General features: G+C 33.6%; 1 protein-coding gene and 1 pseudogene across 6 annotated transcripts in view; one reads left to right on the top strand and one right to left on the bottom strand.

Moving 5' to 3' along the window:
• Positions 1-23,650, top strand: part of LOC146997687 (uncharacterized) — a 96,578-nt gene that overhangs the window by 41,922 nt on the left and 31,006 nt on the right. For 2 of the 6 annotated variants that reach the window (XM_085815450.1, XM_085815453.1), the window contains exons 3-6: positions 10,878-11,109; positions 13,698-14,060; positions 18,090-18,182; positions 22,995-23,085. In XM_085815450.1, coding sequence (XP_085671576.1) covers positions 10,878-11,109; positions 13,698-14,018 — 553 coding nt within the window. In that variant the 3' untranslated portion in view covers positions 14,019-14,060; positions 18,090-18,182; positions 22,995-23,085. Of the gene's footprint in view, positions 1-10,877; positions 11,110-12,718; positions 13,215-13,697; positions 14,061-18,089; positions 18,183-22,994; positions 23,086-23,650 lie in introns of those variants that run through there. The other 4 variants (XM_085815451.1, XM_085815452.1, XM_085815456.1 and 1 more) reach the window with 4 other exon arrangements.
• Positions 8,975-9,912, bottom strand: LOC146997689 (uncharacterized; annotated as a pseudogene).

Genomic DNA, 23,650 nt, shown 5'->3' with positions numbered 1-23,650 from the left:
TAGAACTATGTTAATTGATGCAGAATTACCGATAAATTTTTGCTCTGAAAGCGTCAAAGTAACTGTACGTGTGAATAACAGGAGTCACAAAAATGATAAAAAGTTTACACCATATGAACTATATAAAGGACGCAAGCCTAACATTACCTATCTTAAAAGATTCGGATGTGAAGCATATGTTCATATAAGACAAGAAACACGTAGAAAGATGGATCTAAAAGCTCAAAAAGGAATTATGACAGGCTATAGCACGAAAAGAAAAACATACAAAATTTATATTCCTGAACTAAATAAAATTCAAGAAGTGAGAAATGCAAAATTTAATGAACATAAACTTGGATCACTTTTACTAAAAGAAAATTATTTAAAATTCTTCTTGAAACTCGGCCACGGTTATTCTTCTTCGTTGGGCGCCACTATCAGGTTCAATGTTCCGTCTTACTTTCTTTGGGAACATGCTCAGACCTGACTCGGAACAGGGAGCTTACTAAAGCTATGTTCAATAAATGTGGGAAGTAGACAGGATACACAGGAAGGGTATACGAAACCTTTTATTTTTCTCTCTTTACAATGAATTCCGGACTTCGGAATACAGAGACCAAACACTTGTGGTCTGAACGTAAGAATATAAAAATATTAACTAAATTCTAACTAAACTAACTTTGGATTAATAAACAAGTGTCTACTCGAAGGTTGACCGTATGTTAACAGAAAGGCCGTATGCAGTACAGAGAATTGTTAACACTATGATACGTTTAAAATTATCAAGAGGATTAAATCTCTGGCCTTGAAGGCAACCAGCAACCGAGTAAAACTGCTAAGGCAAGCGGCCTGCTTCTACTAACTCCTTCCTCTCTCTCGCTTGGCAAAAAGCCACAACTTAAGTACTTAGCGTTCGCCAGACAAATTTGCATAAATAAGTTAAAGCTTTTAATTCTGGCCGGAAGTAGAAAATAAGAAGTGATAGTAAAGATTTAAAACAAAATAAACGTTAGTAAAACTTAGGATCCTTACATACTTTCCTTGAGTTAATTAGTTTGAAACTGAGGTCTAAAACGACATTGTTGAAAACTTTTAGCTCTAGAATCTAATGCGAGCCCAATCTTTTACAAACATTTCTCACTAGAAACTAGAAATTTCAAAAAATTCGTTTTTACATTATCAATCCCATGGACAATTACTTTTCATCTGTACTGCATCTAAACAGGAGTTTCTAGTTGAAATCTTGTTCCTTCCAGAGATCTGGAAGGAAAACTAGTTTAATGAAATGTTACACAATCAAATGGCAAGTAACATGAATATTTATATTTCCCTTAACATTCTTATTTCATTCATGACTTTATTTAATTCTCTCCCCGTGCTCTCTGACATGTGTTGTAAAAGAAAACACCAAACACGAATGTGTTTATGTACAAGTGTTCAACACTACCACCTGCAATCAAAACATTAACGTGTTAAAATTCAACATAACAAGACCTCATAACACACCTTATATTCATCTCTGAACCCTGAGGTACTATTCTGAAAGTGGCTAACCCTGAAGTGTAGTGTCAGAGAGCCTAACTACATTCATTCAACCTTTAACACATATTCACAATAATTTTCTCTTTTTACAGTCACACGAATAAGTTAAAAATTTTTGGCATTACTTTCACTTTTAACATATCACAGTATTTCTTAACGCTTAAAATAACAGTTCACATTGTATATAAGAACATATTAACATGTCGTTAATTTTACACATTTTAAAACATACATTAGTAGTACATTGTTAACTTCTATTCTTTTCCAAGCAAGTGCCAATTCTTCTACATTGAAATACTACATTTCAAATGTCTTTCAGACTAAAACTTCTTTCTTGCCAGAATCTTTTAAATAGAATTTTATACAATAACTTTTACAATATTCAAGTATTTACACATTCCTATTATATATTAATTTTAGTTTTACTCGCGAGTAATTGAAAAACATAATACCAAAATAGGTAACAACTCATTCCTCACCTTTTTGGCGATAAAGGTAGACCTCACATGAGGTAAAACGTCTTGAATTCTACCACTTGCAGTAAGAATGAAAGATTAACTTAAGGTTGCAAAGTAACATAAAGTTTTACTTATCTTTGTGATATTCGGACATTCTTTTTTCTGCCCAGTCCTGGAAGGTAGCAAAGATTAGCGTTTGGTATATCTTCCTTCTTGTGCGGGCTCGCCCTTCAGTTCCTTCCTCTATGAACTTTCTTTTCCCTCCAGTTCGGTCACCCTTAAAGACCTTCTTTTCCACCTCTGCCTGTGGTCTTGGCCGTTTGATGGCAGCTGGTCTTGGCGGAACCGGGACACTTCTCTCTCATTCCTGCTTGGATCTCGTTGCTGGCCGTTCAAATTTTCATTGTATCTTTGCCTCCGCCGCTGGTGTTCCTTCCGCAATTCGTCGACATTTGCTGCATAGAGTCCTGTCCGATGTGTAGATCTTCCGTCTGGGAGCCGGGTTATAGTTGCCGTTATTTCTCCTGGCTCTCTTTGCATTTGTCGTACTTCTCCCTTCTTCATTCTGGGGTGGTCGTGCGCTCTCTTTTCTGGTCGGTGGAACGGCTTCTTTTTCTTGTTACCTTCAATTTTCCAACGGGGAAACTTTCTTTTCAATTGCTCCTGCCTCCTAATGGCTTGCCCTTGTGCTTGTCGTTATTCCACTTCTGGAGCTTGTGCCTGCCGTGCCGGATCCTGCAAAAGATCTTTAAATATTTGCATTTTATTACGGTCATAGTATGGTTTTATCTGGTCAATGTTTGCGGAGCATGTTTCACCATTCCTGGCTTTTAACACCTCTACAGCGTGAGTTATTTTTTCTATGACATATGGTCCTTCAAATTGTGGAAAACATTTGGCGATTTTATCTTCTGGTGCTGAAGAAAGTGAAGGCTTAATTTTTAATACTTCATCTCCTACTTTATAAGTTACTCCCCGTCGTTTCATATCATAATAGAGCTTCTGTTTTCTTTGTGCTACTTCAGTGTTCTTTTTTGCTTCTTTAATTAATTTTTCTATATCACCCATTTTAAATTCTGGGGCTCTTTGTTGAACATAAAATAATTTATCTAACGGCGTTATAATCTTTCTGCCTAAAAATAACTCAGCAGGAGTTTTGCCCGTTGTATCATGTTTTGCGGTCCTAAGGGCGAAAGCTAATTCATTGACATAGTTATCCCAGCTTTTATGAAAATTTTTAACATAACTACGGATAATTTTCACTATATTTCTATTGACCCGTTCGACAATATTTCATTGCGGCCGATACGGGACCATTTTTCAATGACGTATGCCCAGTTTTTGGCACGTCTTCAAATATATTACTTACAAATTGAGGACCATTATCCGATATAACTTTTAGGGGCGCCCCGTATTTTAAAATATATTTATTTAAAATAGAATCAGTAACTAATTTCGCGGAGGCTCGTTTTAAGGGAACAATTTCGGTCCACTTACTAAAATGATCAACTATAACAAGGAGATACCGACTTTTATTTAGCTGACTTTTTGAGAAAGGGACCAATAAATGGATGCCAATTATTTCATTTGCAAATTCCGATTTAATGCTATTTAGAAACCCGGCCGGGCGGAAATTAATATAATTAACTGCTTGACATGTTGGGCAGGACTGGACATACGGCCTTGTTAACTTTTGCAGCTCAGGAAAATAAACTGCTTCGTGTATGCGTTGGATGGTTTTTCGAATACCAGCATGAGAAGCTAATGGGGAGTCGTGTAACTCCTGCAGTATATTTAATCTGAAACCAGCTGGGATAACAGGTCGAAATTTGTTGTTGGAATTCGTAGTTTTTGTATAAAATAATAGACCATCTATTAGTTCGTAATGGGCCGCCCTATTTCTTATCGCCACAATATCTTGGTGGCTAAAATTTTCAGGATCCTTTAAATACTCATAAATGTTTCCAAACTCAGGATCCTTACCCAGTTCGGTTATTACAGTTTCTCGGGAATTTATTGTACATGCTGTGAGCATTGCCATCTTTACAGTATTACCTTCTTCATCTATTTTTATTCTGGATAGGGCATCTGCTACAATATTTTCCTTTCCGGGGGTGTGCTTGATTACCAGATTATACTCTTGCAACTTGAGTGCCCATCTTATTAACCTTGGGAATAAGTTTTTCCCTGAGTACAATCTAGTTACCGCCATATGATCAGAATACACTGTTATTGGCGCCCTTCCAAAATAGACTCGGAACTTTTGCACTGCTAACAGAACTGCAAGTGCCTCTCTCTCAGTCGCGGAATAATTTCTTTGTGTTTGATTTAAAGTTCTACTAAGAAATGCCACGGGCTGCTGATTTTGAGAAAGTACCTCTCCTACCGCATAATCCGAAGCATCCGCTGAAATTTCTAAATTCTCTTCATTTTGAAGAAATTTCAAAACAGGTGCTTGCGTTAATGCTTGCTTTAATTTTTCGAAAGCACTATTGGCTTCGGCCGTCCACGAGAATCTTGCCTTTTTCCTTTATTATTTTAACAATGGTTCAGCAATAGCTGCAAAATCTTTTATAAAGGACCTTATAATATGAACAAAGTCCTAGAAAAGAAGAGAGCTTCTTCGCCGTATTTGGTGGTGGATACTTTTGCACAGCGATTATTTTTGATTCGTCTGTCTCGATTCCTTTCTGAGATATTTTGTAACCTAAGTATTTTAATTCAGGGACTGCAAATTTGCATTTTTCAACATTAACTTTTAGACCAGCCTCATTTAATAATGAAAACACCTGTCTTAAATCTTGTACATGTTGGTCCAGATTATCACTAGTACACTCATGTCCAAAATTATCTTTACATACCCAAAAATGATGATATTCATTGAAATATCGAATCAATGTGATCCGTATTTGCAGGGAATGTGTGAAAATCAAGCCTAATTAGCATTATCCAATCAAAAGTAATCAAACGGTTTTTGATATGCAAATCTAGGTGTTACGTCATCCAAGGGTGAATCGAGCGCTTTGCCCAAACTGAATATTTGAGTGAATTTCTGCAACATAGCGTTTGATTTCAGTGTGTAGGGACTCAAAGCGGTTTCTTATGGCTTCGAAGTATCATTTGGAAGAATCTGTAAAGTGACGAATTATCGGCCGTTTAGAAGCAGGGCAGTCAATCATGGAAACAGCCACATGTCTGAATATTTCAAGACAGACAGTCTTTAAGCTATGGAAATAGTTTCAAAATGATGGAAGTGTTGTAAGGAGGCCTGGACAAGGTCGGAAACGAATGACAACTGCTTCTGAAGATCGGTATCTGGCATTAACTGCCCGTTGTAACAGAAAGGCTACTGCTCGCCAGTTAAGTTCAGAGCTTGCAGCCGCCACTGGAACTGTTGCATCACGGCAAACAATATACAGAAGGCTTAATGAAAAAGGCATTTATGCCAGAAAGCCAAGGTTATGTGTTTTACTGTCTTCATTGAAAAAGAGGGATCGCTTTAATTGGTGTAAAGAACATTAAAACTGGACTGAACATCAATGGTCCCATGTTCTCTTTACTGATGAGTCGCGGTTTAGTTTAACTGGTGATTTTAAACGTCTTCACATCTGGAGGGAGTCAGGAACACGAAATGATCCCTCGAACATTGTGGAACGTGACCGTTTCGGTAGTGGAGGTGTGATGGTATGGGGTGGAATAATGATCGATGGACGTACGCCCCTACACATGTTCAGCAGCGGATCTGTGACAGGCCAGATATATCGAAATGAGGTCTTAGATCTTTATGTAAGACTTTTCAGGGGTGCATATGGACCTGACCTTTTATTTATGGATGATAATGCCCGTCCACATCGAGCAAACCTCGTTGATGAATTCCTTGAAAGTGAAGACATTAAGCGAATACCTTGGCCACCAAACTCTCCTGACCTTAACCCGATAGAGAACTTATGGGACTACCTTGGAAGAGCAATTGCACGTATACATCCTCCTCCTAGAGATGTAAATGCTCTGAAGACGGCATTGCTGGAAGAGTGGAGATTAATTCCCCAAACTGTGGTTAACAACGTTATTTCCAGCCTTAAAACACGTTGTGATATGTGTGTACAAGTCAGGGGAGATCATATTCCATATTAAATTCGTAAGACTTAATTCTTTTTCTGAATCATTCCTTTTTTTCTTAACTCTCTTTGTCACACTTTATTACCATTTTTATTGTTTCATGCTACAATTTTATATCATATGAGGTGATCCTCAATTTTTTCTTTTGCATTTATGTGTCATCATGTTATGTATGATTCCACGAAAATTCATTAAATTATAAGTCATAGTCTCTGAGAAATCCGTGAATTTATGTATGTAAACATAATTTTGGACATGAGTGTAATAATGATATCGTCTAAATAGATAAACGTGGACTTTCCAAGAACAGGCCTTAGCACAATGTCCATACATCGCTAAAATGTTGCCGGTGCCCCTGAAAGGCCAAACGGCATACGCAGGAATGCATAACTGCCAGACTTGGTTATAAAAGCAGTCTTAGGCACGTCTTCCGGTCTAACCCCTATTTGAAAATAACCAGTCGTTAAAGTCATCATGTATTTGGTAGACGTTATGTTCCTTAGAATTTCTTCAATAATAGGTAACAGATATACCAGATATTTAGTCATGGAGTTTAATTTACAATAGTCAATCGCAAAACGTCACCTTTTTGGATGTGTTACTGGATAGTCATTGTTTTTCTTACATAACACAACCGGGCTAGCATAACTACTTGAGATGGGCGTTATGATCTTTTTACGTAACATATCTCTAATGTGCCACTCTATAATTTTTTCTTTATTCTTATCATACCGGTATGGTTTGTGGCGAACTGGCAGTGAATCTCCGGTGTCGATACTATGGTTAGTAACTTGAGTAAATCCTGGAATATCACTAAATAACGAAGCAAATTCACTTACCACTTGTCGGATTTTTTGTTGCTCTTCCTTAGGCAGGTGGTCAAGGTTTAACATTGGTGGTTCTGTTTTCTCTTCTCGAACTGGTTTCATCGTCAGCTTAAGGGACACTTCGTTAAAATCCAGTATTGCTTCTGCCTCTGAAAGAAAATCTATTCCTAAGATGATATGTGCTTGCAGATTCTTTATTATAAAAAACATAATCTTTACTTGTTCGTCCTTGATACGAACGTATAGCGGTAATTTACCTATACACTTGCATCTTTCTCCCTGCGCAGCTAACACTGTCGTATTATCCGAATTATATATGCGGTATTTCCGAAAATACTTTCTAAAAAAATCTTCTGCCACACAGGAACACTGTGCGCCTGTATCCAGGAGTGCAGTGGCTGGGATGTTATTCCCCAACACTTCAATCTTCGGAAGAGTCAAATTTTTCACCATTACTGTATTTAACTTGAAGGAAGAGGGGTTTTCGTGGCCTTCGGATTTCCGCACCCTCCCGTCAGCAGAAATCCGTTTTAGTTTAAATTATTTTTCATTTCCGTGCTTTCCTTCTTTTTCCACTGGCCTTGAGACTTTTTTCCTGGATTGCTATTGAACTGTCGACGTTCGCTGGCTGTTTTTGAATGCTCGGGTTTCCTTGCCCACTGATTCGCTTTGCTTCCGTAGCCGTGTGCTTGAGTTTGCTGTAGTCTTGGCGCACCAAATTGGTTTCGCTGTTGATATTGGCGTCTTCTTTCAATGTCCGCCGTTCTTCTACTTTCAAACTGGATTGCTAGCTCAAATAACGTTTCCAGTATAGTCAGATTTCTTAATTCAATAAAGTCTTGCACTTGGGGCAGTAACCTCGGCAAAATCACTTGAATTATCTCAGGATCCGGACGGTTTCCATACAAGAGTTTGAAAACGTGAATTTTTCTTAAAATAAAGCTTGAGAGATTTTCATTTCGTTTCTGGTATATGCTGAAAAGTTCCGTTTCTAATTTCGCACGATCCCTTACGACAGGGAAGGCTTTTACTAGGGCAGTCTTGAAATTCTCGTAAGTATAGATGGGACTTCCTGCTTGACCCAAGAGACTTCTGCCCATACACTTGAACCAGTTAAGCGCTTGGCCCCTCAAAGCGCTGGTAGCTAAGGTGACTTTCTGGAACTCCTGCACGGGATACATCATGACGTGGTCCTCCAATTTTTCCAAAAAAACTGGTTACTGGTGAGTTTCCATTAAATGTTGCTTCTGGTTTCATCGAAGCGCGCATGGTCTGGACGATGTAACCAAATCCTTCCAGGGTGGCAGCTGGCATTTCTGGATTCTGAGCAGCCTCTGCAGGCAGCACAGGTTCTTCTTGAAACTCGGCCATGGTTATTCTTCTTCGTCGGGCGCCACTATCAGGTTCAGTGTTCCTCCTTACTTGCTTGGGGAACATTTAAATGACCTGACTCGGAACAGGGAGCTTACTAAAGCTATGTTCAATAAATGTGGGAAGTAGACAAGATACACAGGGTGGGTATACGAAACCCTTTATTTTTCTCTCTTTGCAATGAATTCCGGACTTCGGAATACAGAGACCAACCACTTGTGGTCTGAACGTAAGAATATAAAAATATTAACTAAATTCTAACTAAACTAACTTTGGATTAATAAACAAGTGTCTACTCGAAGGTTGACCGTATGTTAACAGAAAGGCCGTATGTAGTACAGAGAACTGTTAACACTACGATACGTTTAAAATTATCAAGAGGATTAAACCTCTGGCCTTGAAGGCAACCAGCAACCGAGTGAAACTGCTAAGGCAAGCGGCCTGCTTCTACTAACTCCTTCCTCTCTCTCGCTTGGCAAAAAGCCACAACTTAAGTACTTGGCGTTCGCAAGATAAATTTGCATAAATAAGTTAAAGCTTTTTATTCTGGCCGGAAGTAGAAAATAAGAAGTAATAGTAAAGATTTAAAATAAAATAAACTTTAGTAAAACTTAAGATCCTTACATGGTCACGAACGAACTGGCGACGTGAAACTTGGCAAAGAATAAGTCGCCACTATTCTTTGCTGGTTTCATTTCCCTGCCATGAATAAGGTTTTGTGCATTTGTCTTCTGTACACTTTTTCCCAAAACGTCTATGATACCAACAAACAGAATAATCTCTCCTTTTGGAATTGCGTCTTTCGTTAATGCGATCGCCGCGATTTGGCAAGCGACCACGAGAAAAGGAAATGCGATCAGTACATTTGTTTAATTTTTCTATTTGTTTAAATAATTTATCCTCAAAATACTGATCAACTATGCAAGAAATGTCACAAGTCCCTGGGGTTGGATTTACTTCTAAAATTCTGTTGGAAATTTCTGCAGCTTTATCTACAGTTAAATTGGAAACTGCTGCCAAAATAGACTGAACAGTCGAAGGCAAATGTTGAAGGAATAATGCTAACATTAAGTTATCAGGAACATTTAAAGATTCTGCTCGACATTTCATATTTCTAAGCAAATCGGAAGATTTTCAAGAACCTAATTCCTCTCCAGATAATAATTGGTGAATTTCTTGCTGAGAAGATTCTCCTGATCGATTTATTAACTCAGTTTTGAGCTTTGTATTTGGATGAATAGGGTCTGGTTTCATAAATAAATCCCGCACTAATGATGCAATATCTGGAGGAAGATGAGCAACTACATAATTATATTTAGTAATGGATTCTGTGATAGGTTTGGGGGTGGCAAGAACAAAGGTACTTTCACACATAATAAACCGTAAAGATGGGTCTGATCAGTTATAAACTGGCATTTGGATGGCATGAACATTAGACATTGTGCAAGGTTTTTAAGCCAAAATAAAAGCAAAAATTTAACTAAAGAAAATGAAATTAAATGATAAGTAGAAAACGGAATTATAAAATGATCTGTAATTACTACTCATCTGTGATTCGGAGGATGAAAACCACTGTAATCTATTACTTCTGGTTTGGAGATCTTGAGTGATGGCTTGTAGTCAAAACCGGAAGTGCTGGAAAACTCTTCATACGGCCTGATTTAACACAGTCCAGGTCACCATTATGGTAGCTCCTGTCATGTTGTTACCTATATGTTTTACCACTAATCCTCGCATTCCATATCACATATTATGTTCTTACTGCATTAATATAAATATTAACAAGACATACTGCACAATAAAAATTAAGCTTTATTTCGGAATTTCGTGCATACTCCCCGGACAGACAGCCTGTTCTCGCTCTCCTCATTACTCGTAAGAAACTTCTCCTCTGTGGTTGCCACATTTATCGGAGGGCGCAAAATGCACTCCTTATCACCATCACCACAATACACAAAATATTTGCCTCAATGCTAAGCAAAATTTAAAAGAAATGTTTAAAATCTGTAGAACAATAGGACATATATCCTTGTATCTGTTCAGAAGCATCAAGAATGTCCTCAGCTGACACAATTAATAGACAGCTCTGTTTATTTACATTACTCAACCAACAATTTTTTCTTCAATTCTGAAACAAAATTTAAAAAAAAAAAAAAAAAAAAATGCTGCAAGTGAATGAAGGTCAACATTTTCCACTCTCGATAAATTCCACTTCAACAGACATAAGGCTACATCTAATGGGGGGTATAAGGTACTAATTTAACATTCTGTCTAAAAATTTGTATGTTCACCCACCCTGACAGTGCATTTAATGTGATACATAAATAACTGACCCATCTCTAAAAGAGTTAATGCATAAATAAGTATTCTACCAAATGGAACGTTTTCTCATTTGAAAGAACATGTAAAATGATATGTTTAATTTCTACTAAACCCTTTCACATGAAATTTTGAAATTGTTTGTATAAAATTCTGAAAAGCTTTATAACTGGAAGTTCATCTATAGCATTAGTTTAAAGGATATACAGCCTATAGCTATCTTTTTTAAATATCTTACATAGCATTTGTTTTCTCACAGGAATCTGAATAAATCTAATGGATTAGTTGTTGGAACAAATGCTGTTTTAAGACAACTTGAAAAGAAGAACTTAGCAGTGGTTCTTTTATATACTTTTAAAGCAAGTTCACCTATATACCATACTTTGAGCTTATGGTGCAAGCAAAGCAATGTGTTATTTATATCATTAACAGAAGAAGATGAGATGAAGTTGGAAAATAAATTACCAAAATCTATTACTTATGGCATCATAGTAAGTGTAATTTTATTTTAATGCATGTATGTTTTATGTATATCGAAAGAAAACTTAAAAGTACTGATGTTATTGAAAAACTGGTTGCACAGATATGTAGAATGTGGAATCCATAATGAATAGCGAGAATTTTTCTTGTTTCTAACTAAAAGATTTATTTTTCAGATTGTTTTGGGAATTTTATTTCTTAAATATACAAATGTATGATTAGTGCAAAAAGTGTTAAAAATATAAGCTTGGTAGTCAGAGGTTAAAATTGTGATTCATGTTTTCATATAATTCATTCTTCCTGCTATGTTTAAGTGGTAGTTTCATGAATTTGTAATCTCCCAGAATAATCAGAAATATAGAAACTAAAAACTGCTTTCCTGTATGTCAGAGCTTACTGTTTTGATTATTGTATTTCCTTATAAAATTGAATATTGTAAAATTAAATAATAATTTTTGCGTTTCCATAATGTAGTACTTTTTTTAATAATTGAAAGGTATGATGCATCACAAATAGTGTATCTTACATTTCTGATTAACACAAATGTTAAGGTTCAATATTTTAATAAATTGCAGGTGTTTAATAGTTTTTTGAACCTGTTTTGGCAATGATCCATTACACCAGTATTTTTCACACTTTCATCCATGTGGAACCTTTAGAATGGTTATCATGTCTCAAGGAATCTCAACATAAACATTACATGTCATTAACCATGCATTTAATTATGACTTGTCCATTCATGACTATATTTGCCAGAACTCTTTAGCAATTTCTCTAGAAATGCTATGGTTCTGGGGACCTTGGTTAAGAAATACTGCATGTGATTAATTTAATGAGTGTTGCTTATGCTGTAGAAAATATACTTTAGTTTGCTATGAAATATTTGCTTTTTTTATTAGTTAATCAATGCTACCTATTAAGTAAAGTGCATCTACAGAAATTTAGGACTAACTTGATACAGAGTAAAAAGTTGAGGAAAACAATGTTCATAATTTGTTCATAACGAAACTCGTAATTTGGAATATATGGTTACAATTTGACTCTCTTCTTTGCTTTTAAAATAATGATCTTTGAGGTGAAGTTATCAACAGGTGCCAAATATGAGGTAGTAAAATAAGGGGATGGTTGGGAATTATGATGCTTCTCTTTGTCAGGAACAGCTTTGCAAGAATGGTATCGCGTGAAAGTGCATTGTCATACAATAGAAAACAGTTATTCATTTGAGCTTTTTCAGACCTAATGCACTGAATTTTATTCTATTTATGATTTTAGGAAATATAGATTTCACCATCTATTCTTCAAGAACAAACTCCTTGTGAATTATTCATTTCTAATAATAATAATAATATAAAAAAAATCATCAACATGCCCTTCACTCAAAAATTTTTGAAACAAAAGCCTATGTGGCTGTAGTGAAATTTTCTAACCCAAGCTAATGATATCCATTTTATCTTAGGATTATTAAAAAAGAATCAAAATTTCATAGCTCATCATAGCTTATTGGAAAAAGCTAAAATTAATAAATACCATTTGGATCAAATCGTGCATAAATTTGAACCTTCGCTAAGTTCTGCAGTTGGGACAAAATGAGAATACCTTTTTTTTTTTTCTTTCCACAAGGTCGTCCACTACAGTTTTTTGAACAGCATCTTTACTGATGTTCAGCTTATCAAGTATCATCTGAAGAGACAAGTGCCAATTTTTCAACAACGATTGAAATTTTTCAATGTGTCCCTTCCCCTCCCCTTGTGGCTTTACTATACTTGTGGAAAATATGGTGAATCCCCTTGTGGGTTTACGATATAACTCTGTTGATATTCCTTGCTCAGCTCTGCATCCATAATAGCAAATATTCACTGGCTTGAAGCAAGATAGAGAGTAGAAGCAAGAGATTAACTAAGTAGAAATTTTGGTTCTTATCAGTTATATTGGGTAATATATTCTTAGGAGGTTATTTTTTTATGCCAAGGAACAAAATTTCAGAAGTAAGTATTAAAGAAAAAAATTAATTAAAAAAACTGAATTTACTTCGAGAAAATTGCATGCTGTAAAAAGTACAGAAAGTATCTCCATTTCTATCTGTATGCATATTGCATGTAATTGTTCATAATAAATAAATAAAAAAAAAACAGGTTATTATTTCCTTATGTCAGTGGCATTTATCACAGAATCAGTGAGCTTTTTTTTTTTTTTTTTTTTTTTGAAAATTATTGAAAAGCTAACTACAAAAACTTTATTGGAAATAATTACAAACAACTTGACCAACAACTTACGAATATTCAATGTAGCAGTTAATAAGGGTTACTAGAATCTTACAGTAGATGTTTTGTCTGCCAAAAATTAATAACAAAATTGAAAAAATCTAGTATAAGGAATTAAGTATTGAAAATTCTGTCCAAAAGCAGACAATATTTTAGGAGAAGCAAGTTGAGATATCATAGTAATAAATATTATGAATTATCATTTGGCAGGATTGCTTGAATTTCTTAAAAAAGATCGGTCCTAAAATCTTCTAGATGCATTCTACAAGTCAAATAAGCTATGTTGCATAATCAATTATAGTTTTCAAAATTCCTCCTGTTATTTCTTTCTTTTATAGAATGATGTATTAAAAACTAATCAAAATTTGGCCAGGCATGTAAAGGAGATGTGTACAAGAGAAAGGCAGATTCAGACTGACATTTTAGAAGAGAAAAGTCCTAAAATTATCAAACATAACATTAAAAATCATGCTGTCTCAGTAAAAGTTACTGACTTAAGTTTTTTGCACCATAAAAAGGACACTATTCATCAAACGAAAACAGACTACGGTGGGAACTTTGGAGACTTCATATCTTTAAAAGATATTTCTTCATCTGAAACATCATTTCCAGATTATGCATCTACCGTTAATTCAGAAATCTCCTTTTCCATCAAATAAAATGTCATCCAAGAGAATGTCATATAAGTTTTTCATAAAAAGGTATGATAATTTAGTTTTTAATTTTTATGTAATAATAAATTTATTTTTTCATTTCATAATTTATATTTATCAAATAATTTGAACTTAAATATTCTGAATCCTTAATAATAATAATTCTTAATAGTGGCATATTGTTAGTGCAGAGATCCTTAAACATTTTCAGTACACTATGCGCATACAGTTTTATTATTTTTGCATGGCATAACAGTTGCAACATTTCTATTATAACATAATCAGACCCAGAAATAAAAACAGCATTTTAGTGAAAAAATGATAATTTTAATTGACAAGAAAATGTACAATTCAAACACAAATAAAAAAACTTTCAGTGGCCATTTAGAGAGTCAATATGATGATTGCATCTTTTGATCCCCACGTAGTTTTTAAAATCACATAAGAATGCTTGATACAGCTGCTTTCATTATTTATTCCATGTTAATTTTCAAATGATAATTGGTGTTTATTCCAGTGAAAGCTGCAAATCCAGCTCCAGATAGATAAGATGTTGGAAAGGGAATGAGGATACTTATTTTTTTTTTAAATTTAAAATTTGATACTCAATTTTGATTGAAATCCTGAACTCCTTTAAATCTGAGCAAGCAAATTTTGTTTTCAAGCTGTTGTTGCAAAATATTTCAGTTAAATTCTCTTCGTCTTGCTGAGTAAAGTCTGGGGAGGTTCTGAGTGAAAAGGATCTTGGATTTGCATAAATTTTTCAACATTTATCTCCCACAAAGTATTTTGAAAAGCAATCGGTGAGCTTTGAAAGGTGTTCCATGAAAAGGGAATATCATTCCTGTAGAACAATGACTTTATTAGAAGCTATATATTGGTACAATGTAAAAAACAAATTTGAGCACCATCTTCATTCTGTTTTATATCTAAAAGCGTAATTTTTCTATAAATGTTGAAATATTTTTTGCAAGTTTTCAAGATGTGTGTTTTACTGCCCTATAGAGACGCATTTCAAGATTTATCAAATACAGTACAAAGTCCGAGATCTGGACTTATCGGGATGCCCGCGATTCAAGATTTGGCATTTTTCCGGATATTATATCATTAGTTTAGATCTAGTAAGATGGCATGTAGAAATTATAAAATTAAAAATATGAAGTCATGATTTATGAAATAATGAAGCATTTATGCTCAAAATCATAAATACTTCAAACTTGCAAAAAAATGGGTATCAAAATTTACAAAAAAAGCTTAATGTTTATTTGTTTACTTTATTAAACATTTTTTTCAATGTAAGCTTTTGCTTCATTTTTTTGGGCAATTACTTTCTCTCAAATTCTGAAGACAGACATAATTTCTTGTTCAGTTATTAGTGGGACTGGAAAGTAATGTCGCTTTCTTACATTAAATTCAAATGAATAAATTTTTAATCAATAATATAATCACCCTTGTTATCAACAACCTTTTGCCATCTAGTGTGCAGATTTTCAGTCCCAAACCAATAAAAATCAATTGGTTTTCGAGTAAAATATCTTGAGATGGTATTTTGGACATCATCCAGATTTTCAAATTTTTTGCCTCGTAAGAAAATTTTATAGGGATCGGAATAAATGGAAATCCAAGGATGCGATATCGGGTTACTATGGTGTTTGAGGCAGTACCTCCCACCCCAATTCATTAATGTTTTCCAGCATTCGTCTTGCACAGTGCGGTCTTGCATTGTCGTGTTGAAGAATGACGCCTTTTCTGTTGACAATCGTCAAATATTTTTCGAATAAAGATTGGTTCACTCGATCCAATTTTTCACAATAAAGGTCTGCATGAACAGTTTGTCCAGGTTTCAGTAGTTCAAAATGAATAATTCAGCGAATATTCCACCAAACACAGAGAAGCTTCTTTTTTGGGATGTAAACCCGTTCATTTAAAAAGAGCCACTGCCTTTTGTGTTTTGGATTATCATATAGGACCTCTTTTTATCTCCAGTAATTAAACGATCAAAAAACGGTTCTGTATGGTGCCGTTGCATGTGATTGATCAGTTGACTTTGTTCTCTTCATGCAGATTATGGGGTACCCAAACACCTCCTCTGCTTCTTTTTCCAATCTGCTTTAAATGTTCTTGGATGGTCGACCAATGTTGGTTAAGGGTGTTTGACAATTCCTCGATTGTTTGACATCGATTTGCTTCTATTTCTGCTCTTAGCATGTCGTTATCTAATGTTGTTGGTCTTCCTGATCGATAGGAGTCGGAGAGATCAAAATTACTGGATTTGAATTTGGAAAACCATCTTTATCATTTATGAACATCTAATGCATGTGTATAAACATCACAAATGTTTTTGGTTGAATCTGTTGTGTTACTACCCTTGTGAAACTCAAAAAGGATTATAATGCAGGATATGATCTTCTAGTATTGGGTTGGCCATTTCACCCCAAATTTGAAAAAAAAAAAAAAAAAAAAAAAAATCTGAAATGTTTCAGATTTTAAATTACGTCCAAAGGGGCGTTTTTTAACATTTTGTGTGTTACCTTTCTTTATTAAATATCATGTTCTTCGCACTTAAACCATAAGATCCAGTGCAACAGCAATATCGCAAAATAGTTTTAAAACGAGCATATCTTTAGAATTTCCGATACAGAGACTCACGCGCTGGAGATATAAATGTTTTTTCTGCACAACGTTGCCATTGCTCGCTTTGAAATCCTTGAGTTTGTTAATCAAAAATTCAACAAAGTTTTAAAAAATAGGAAATCGATCATAAAACAAATTCCAAATTTCAAATTTGGTCTTCCACATGCTCATATTCGTTGGAGGATTACGTTATTCAAAATTCGATGACTCTATGTACCGTTATTTTATGACAATGTGAGAAATTTACATACATTTACGCAGATTTTCATTATTTAATTTCTTCAAATATAATGCAGGACTCTAACATTTTATGGCAACAGTTTGAAAAGTGAACCGACATTTATAGGAGTCCAACGCAAAATGCCAAAACGAAAGCAATAGTCCTTCAGGACTCAAGTCCCTTTGGACTAAAAAAAAAAAAAAAAAAAAAAAAAAAAACCCTTTATTTTGAATTATTTAGAAGTTACAATAACCTTAAAATGTCTTCGAGATACACAATGAGCTGACAAATGGCAATCAAATATCGACATGTGCAGAAAATACATTACTTTCCGGTCCCCCAATACATTCTGTGTCGAGAATTCCAACTAACTTGTCAATCGAAATTTTTTTGTTTTCAATAAACTCTCTGTCGCTTTCTTCACTGTTGGTAGCGATATTATCTGGATCCAGAATCATACTACAGATTTTACCATACATTAATTGATTGATGATTGAGGAGCATTGTCATCACAATGAAAAACTTATATCATCTTCATTTATTACCACTTCTCCACATTTCTTTACAAAATCCTTCATTTCAAAAATTTCAACTTTGGTTTGCAATAACCGAAAACCATTAAAATTTGCGGCTATGATCATAAAATTTAGCTATCGTTAACTATACATATTTGACTATGTATCATGAGATTGGCAATTAAAGACAAGTTGCTCCGCTAAATTTTATCTTCCTTCTATCACGTTCTGAGACAATTAAGCCTGAATTGTTATCAGTTTAGTTATTTATTATACTTATTTCTATTTCTTCCACATACATAAGTTTCCACTTATCTGAGTCCTGAGTAAATAAAATCTCACATACACTTAAGGCTTATTGAGAGCCGATGCCAGATATCTTACTGCCTGATGCTATCTCCTGTGGGTCCTGAATTCTGCTACCAAGTGCCTCCCATTGTCTTCCCTAAATTCTGCCGCCTGGTTTTCGGTTGTAGTGTTGCTTCAGTTCCATTAAGTTTCTAATTAAATTTAGTTAAAGCGGAATGGCAACACTTTCTAGTCTCCGCGAAGAACGAAGTAAACAAACTTCGGGTTTCTGTCACGCGATGCTACGTGCATGTAAAATGTAAATAAATCTTATGAATAAGAATCTATAAAATTGTAAGGAATAAAATATTGGTTCGATTGGAGTCAGAGAAGTGTTATTTTTCTATATTTGCATACCAGACACTTCACTGGTGTATCCCGGCGTGATCGAATTCTACAATGGCTGACGAAGACGAAACCGAAATTAAAGCAACAACTGCATCTGTCGCCAAGGTAAGCGTTAAAGTTCCTCCTTTTTGGAAGCCAGATCCTAAAATATGGTTTATTCAACTAGAAGCACAATTTAGAAATGCAAAAATTAGTGCAGATCAAACAAAATATGATTATGTTATAAGTTCCATTGAACCCGATATTTTGTCACAGGTATCTGATATTTTGCTAAGTCCACCACAAGATAATAAATATAAGGCAATTAAAAATAGACTAATTTCATTATATGCTGATTCAGAGACTCAAAAAACCCAAAAATTACTGAGTGAGTTAGAACTGGGTGACAAAAAGCCATCTCAATTACTGTGTGAGATGCGTAATTTGGCGGGCGATAAAGTAACAGATACTTTCCTAAAAACGTTGTGGCTACAACGTTTACCTGTTAATATGCGTAGCATTATATCTGTTAGTAGTGAAGATTTGTCAAAAGTGGCTGCAATAGCCGATAAGATTTTGGAATTAAACCCTGTTACTCCCCAAATAGCTTCTGCATCATCCATAACAGTAAAAACAGAAGTGATTGAAAGTTTACAAAAACAGGTTAGTGAACTTAGCTTACAAGTTTCTGCTTTAAACAAGCAACGCCACAGTCGTCCCTTATTTGTTACTATCATAAAAAATTCGGTGATAAGTCATTTAAGTGTAAACAACCCTGCAACTACTCATCAACATCACAGACAAATAGTCCGGAAAACCAGCTCCCCGTCTCTCATTGACGACGGAGGGACAAGGGGTGCAGCTGAGTCGTCTTTTCATCAGCGACAAAGAATCGGCTACCCAATTTTTAATAGATACTGGGGCAGAAATTTCTGTCATTCCTCCCTTGCCTGCAGATAAAAAAAACATCTCAAAATTAGAACTCTTTGCTGCAAATGGTATGAAAATTAAAACATATGGCCAAAAATTACTCAAGCTTGATCTTAGACGATCATTCACATGGCCTTTTGTAATTGCGGACGTAAACAAACCGATAATAGGCATGGATTTCCTTACAAATTTTAACCTTTTGGTAGATTCTAAAAATCGCAAGTTGATTGATGGTACTACATTCTTAACAACCAATGGAACTCCTCGTTTTCAAAATAACAATAATAATATTCCGATTTTAAATGCTGTAAATGATCCATATAAACGTATCATTAACGATTTTCCGGATTTGTTAAAACTGAAAGTAGATAATAATAAAGTTAAAAATCATAACATCAAACATTATATCAACATACACAGTCATCTTTGGGAGAATTCAAAGTACCTCCACACAGATTCCAGCATTTAAACATAGATCTGGTGGGTCCGCTACCTCCTTGCAAAGGATTCAAATATCTTCTAACCATCATCGATCGTTATACACGATAGATCGAAGCGGTACCGTTAGAAGATCAATCAGCAGAATCTATTGGTAAAGCTTTGATTTATACTTGGTTTTCACGCTTTGGAATTCCGAATCGCATAACATCTGACCAAGGTCGGCAATTTGATAGCCAACTTTTTCAAGCTTTAGGAAAATATCTTGGTTTTCATACAAACACTACAACTGCGTACCATCCACAGGCAAATGGCCTGATCGAAAGACAACACCAAACTTTAAAAGCAAGTCTCAAATGTCATCTACTCGAATCAAAATCATGGCTGGAAGCATTGCCTTTCATTTTTTTAGGCATAAGATCTGCCATCAAGGAAGACTTAGGTTGCTCACCCGCAGAACTTGTATACGGAACCTCTTTAGCATTACCTGGTGAATTCTTTTCAACAGTACCTCATATGAAACAGTCTGAATTTTCTCAAAATCTTCAGAAAATAATAAGAGCTATGAAGCCAAAGCTCTGAAATCAAAAATTAGCCATTTTCCGATTTTTAGCTATATGGAAAACCGAAGGAAAATATTTCGTTATTTCATTATGTCTTAAATACATACTTTAAATTTGATTCATTTACTTTAATAAACAAAGAGTACCACCACCTCCTTGAATTATTCCGTATTCATCTAATAGTTCATATATTTTCCAAGCAATAGTTTAAGATATACTCACTTTTTCAGAAGTAAGGTAAAATATTTCAAACAGTAACTTTCCAAGTGCTATTAACCCTCTGACTGTTCAATTTGCAAACTGAAATCGCTTCATAAATTGTGTAATTTTTTTTTCATATTTTAAATTTATATATATTGGAAAATTGAAAAATGCACTTTTTCTTTCTAGAAAACATTTTTTAATATAGATTTTTATCTTGAGAAACTAAGTTGGCAGAAAAACCAATTTCAGATGTTATCGGCAAAAAAATTAATTTTATTAAAATAAATGTCAGTCGAATTACAGTTGATTTCTATCTATTGAATAATATAAAAGAGTAAAATGTGTAAAATTTAGAAAAATATGAAACATTGATTGAAAAGTACCTTAGAAATGCAGTTTAGTATGATAGAGTTCAAAACAGGGTTCAGGGCAAGGTCCAACTTCACAGTCTTTGCACCAGATTCAATAAATCTAATTAATAATTAATCTAATCAGTAAATCTAATTAATAATTCGATAATTTAATTAAATAATCAAGATAACCGCTGAATGTTTTCTATCAGCCATTTCTGTAAGAAAAAAAGTGAAGTTTAAACGATAATACCATGTGCCTTCAACTGCCGCAATTTAGTGGACAGCTAACGATATCTTTTGGCCAAAACATAAACTAAATGTTTAATACTGTATATAATTTATTTCAATGGTTAACGGGGGGAAAAAAAAAAAAAAAACAGGATGCGCTTCTCAATAAAGGAAGAAAAACACATGCCCTCGGAAATCACGGGAATGAGCAGATTTTGCTACATTTAAGTTGCCCGTGGAAATCGCTGGATAAGCAGCCAGAGGGTTAAGAAGTGTTTTACACAATAGTTCTCATAATAATTATTTTCTAATTTTATTTTTACTTCCGCTTTCTCTGTTTTCGTTTTTCCCCATATGTCGGAAAGAAAACAACAACAAAAAAAAAAAAAACTGTCTAAGAATGTAATGAACAAAAAGAAAGTGAGAGGGAGCCTTAATAAACCAGAACTTTAAAATTACTCTGTTTTTCGAAAACTCGGAAAATACCCAAGCTGACGCTACTAGAACTAGTTGTTCGTTAACTTCTTAGCTACCACTGAAATTACCAAAAGAACCTAATAATCAGAAAGAGTTAGAAAATGTTTTCACGCGAGAGTTACCTTTAACTTCAATGCAGCGAGTCGAAAAAAACAGAAGAAATATTATTGAAATGAACAATTTCTGCATTAGATACACATTTGCCAGTGCCTGATGATTCCAGATTCAAGTTCAAGCCTTAATAGAAAATGGTCCTGGATATTACTTAAAACTGGTTTCGAGTTTCAGGTTCCCAAAAGACAAAAGTAGACATAAATTTCTTTAGATGTACTTTTTTCGAATCTTGCCAAACAATGAAAGAGTTAACCCGATTTCTTAGAGCAGTTAGGAAAGAATAAACCTGTTAATTCAGAAAGAAATAATTTTTTAAAGCATATAGAAATGATCACAAAATTTGACCCTATTATGTTTATATATATTAATAAAATTCAAACTAAAAGAATATGCTTCATTACCTTGAAGATAAAATTAAGAATATTAGCTTATTAGGATATTAGCAATTAGCTTATTAGAATATTAGCAATTAGCTTATTAGGAGATAATATAAAGCAAATTATTTTAAATAAGTTCAAACAGGCAAAGCATTTTTCTATTTTACTTGATTGTACCCCTGAAGCTACTAGTCTCAGTAGCTTTTTACCATAATTTTTTTTAATATAATGTTCAACAGAAATAAAAAATATTTGAAATATGTTGCCCTATTCTATATTCTCATTTGTACAAATATGAAACATTATACCCAACATTCCAAAGTATAATATTATGCAGTTTTAAAATAATTAACATAAAAGCAGATTAAGAAGCAATCTAGTTTGCTAACCTCTTTTTTTTTTTTTTTTTTTTTTTTTTTTTTTTAGGTAAAAGTACTTTTTACATAAATTTTATTATTTCAGTTAGATTAAAAAATTGTTTATTTGTTATGGCATAACCATTTTGATTTTCCCTCTTAATCCAGTTTTCATAATATCTGAACACATTATACACAATTGCATTTATGAGTCTTCATATACAAAATGTTATAAAATCCTGTCATGTAGACCATCTCCTTAAGATGACTATTTTTTAAATATATCAATATTTATGACAACATGAATATATACAGTACTGAATGCCACCATTCTGAAGACTACTAATTTACGCTATGATAATCTTAGAAAGGACTGCAGTTTTTCGTCACATCTAACACCCTTGATTGAAAACTGCAGCATTCTACTCATCCTGAGTCAGTTTATTTAAATTATAATCTCCAGAATAATTAAATTATAGTCTCCAGAAAATTAATAAATAGCAATAAATAGATAATAGAAAATTAAATAGCAATAAATAGATAATAAAATCTCACATACACTTAAGGCTTATTGAGAAATAAATTGCACGATTTCATAATTTTCTTCTGATGGATAATATATGCTCATTCTGTATAATTTAAAAATTTTACTTTTAATATTTATTTTGTATCATTAAATGTATTATTCTGTGAATGTTCCCATTATAAAAATATATCTCCCGATGTTTAAAATTTCACTTAATTATCTTATAATGAACAAAATACTTTAATCTATGTTTGTTACAGTCTTATTACATTCATATATTTCTAATAGTATAAAAATATTATCTTATTAACAAAAATGTATGAATGAAGATTAATATTTTATTTATTTAATTAGTCTATTTTATTTACGCAGGTCTATTTATAGGAATTTCTGGGAAATAGTGTCGTTTGTAGAAAACTGAGTTTTGTGTAAATATTAAGTAAATAAACAATATTTTTATTTATTTGTATTCTTTTATGATACTTAGTTTTTTGAATACATAACTGAATTGTTTTACAAACAGATTATTTAATACAGTAGTTTTTAAATTCTGGAGGCTAAAACAATTATGAGATCTTCTAAAGATAATTCATGAATACAATTTAGTTCAACCATATCTATATTCGAAAATTATGCTAAGAATATTTTAAAAATTTTCAGTCACTTTGTTTACATGAAAGAATAGATAAACATGAAATAATAAAAAAGTTGTATAAGGACCTTAACTTGGTCGAATTAAACTGCAAATTTATGGATTCTGTCTATGGACAATGACTTAGGTAATCAAATTAATTTTTAAAAAAATCTTGATGATTTTTCTTTAAAATAAAGGCTTGAAAATTAGTATAAGAACATTCCATTATTTACATTCCTTTTTTGTTACTTGCAAAGTTATTTCTTTTGATTGAACTATCAAAAATTTATTAATAAACTTTTTTTCAATTTAAGATTATAAGCATTTTGTTTTTATTTTCTAGACATAAAAAGCAGTGATTAAAAATTATTGTGAAAGTGGTGATATTATGATT

Source organism: Stegodyphus dumicola, chromosome 4, assembly GCF_044657685.1.
Source record: "Stegodyphus dumicola isolate Sdum_Otavi_A_Nest chromosome 4, ASM4465768v1".
Taxonomy (NCBI): domain Eukaryota; kingdom Metazoa; phylum Arthropoda; class Arachnida; order Araneae; family Eresidae; genus Stegodyphus; species Stegodyphus dumicola.
The sequence above is the reverse complement of the archived record's forward strand: the minus strand, read 5'-3'. Positions and strand labels throughout refer to the sequence as shown.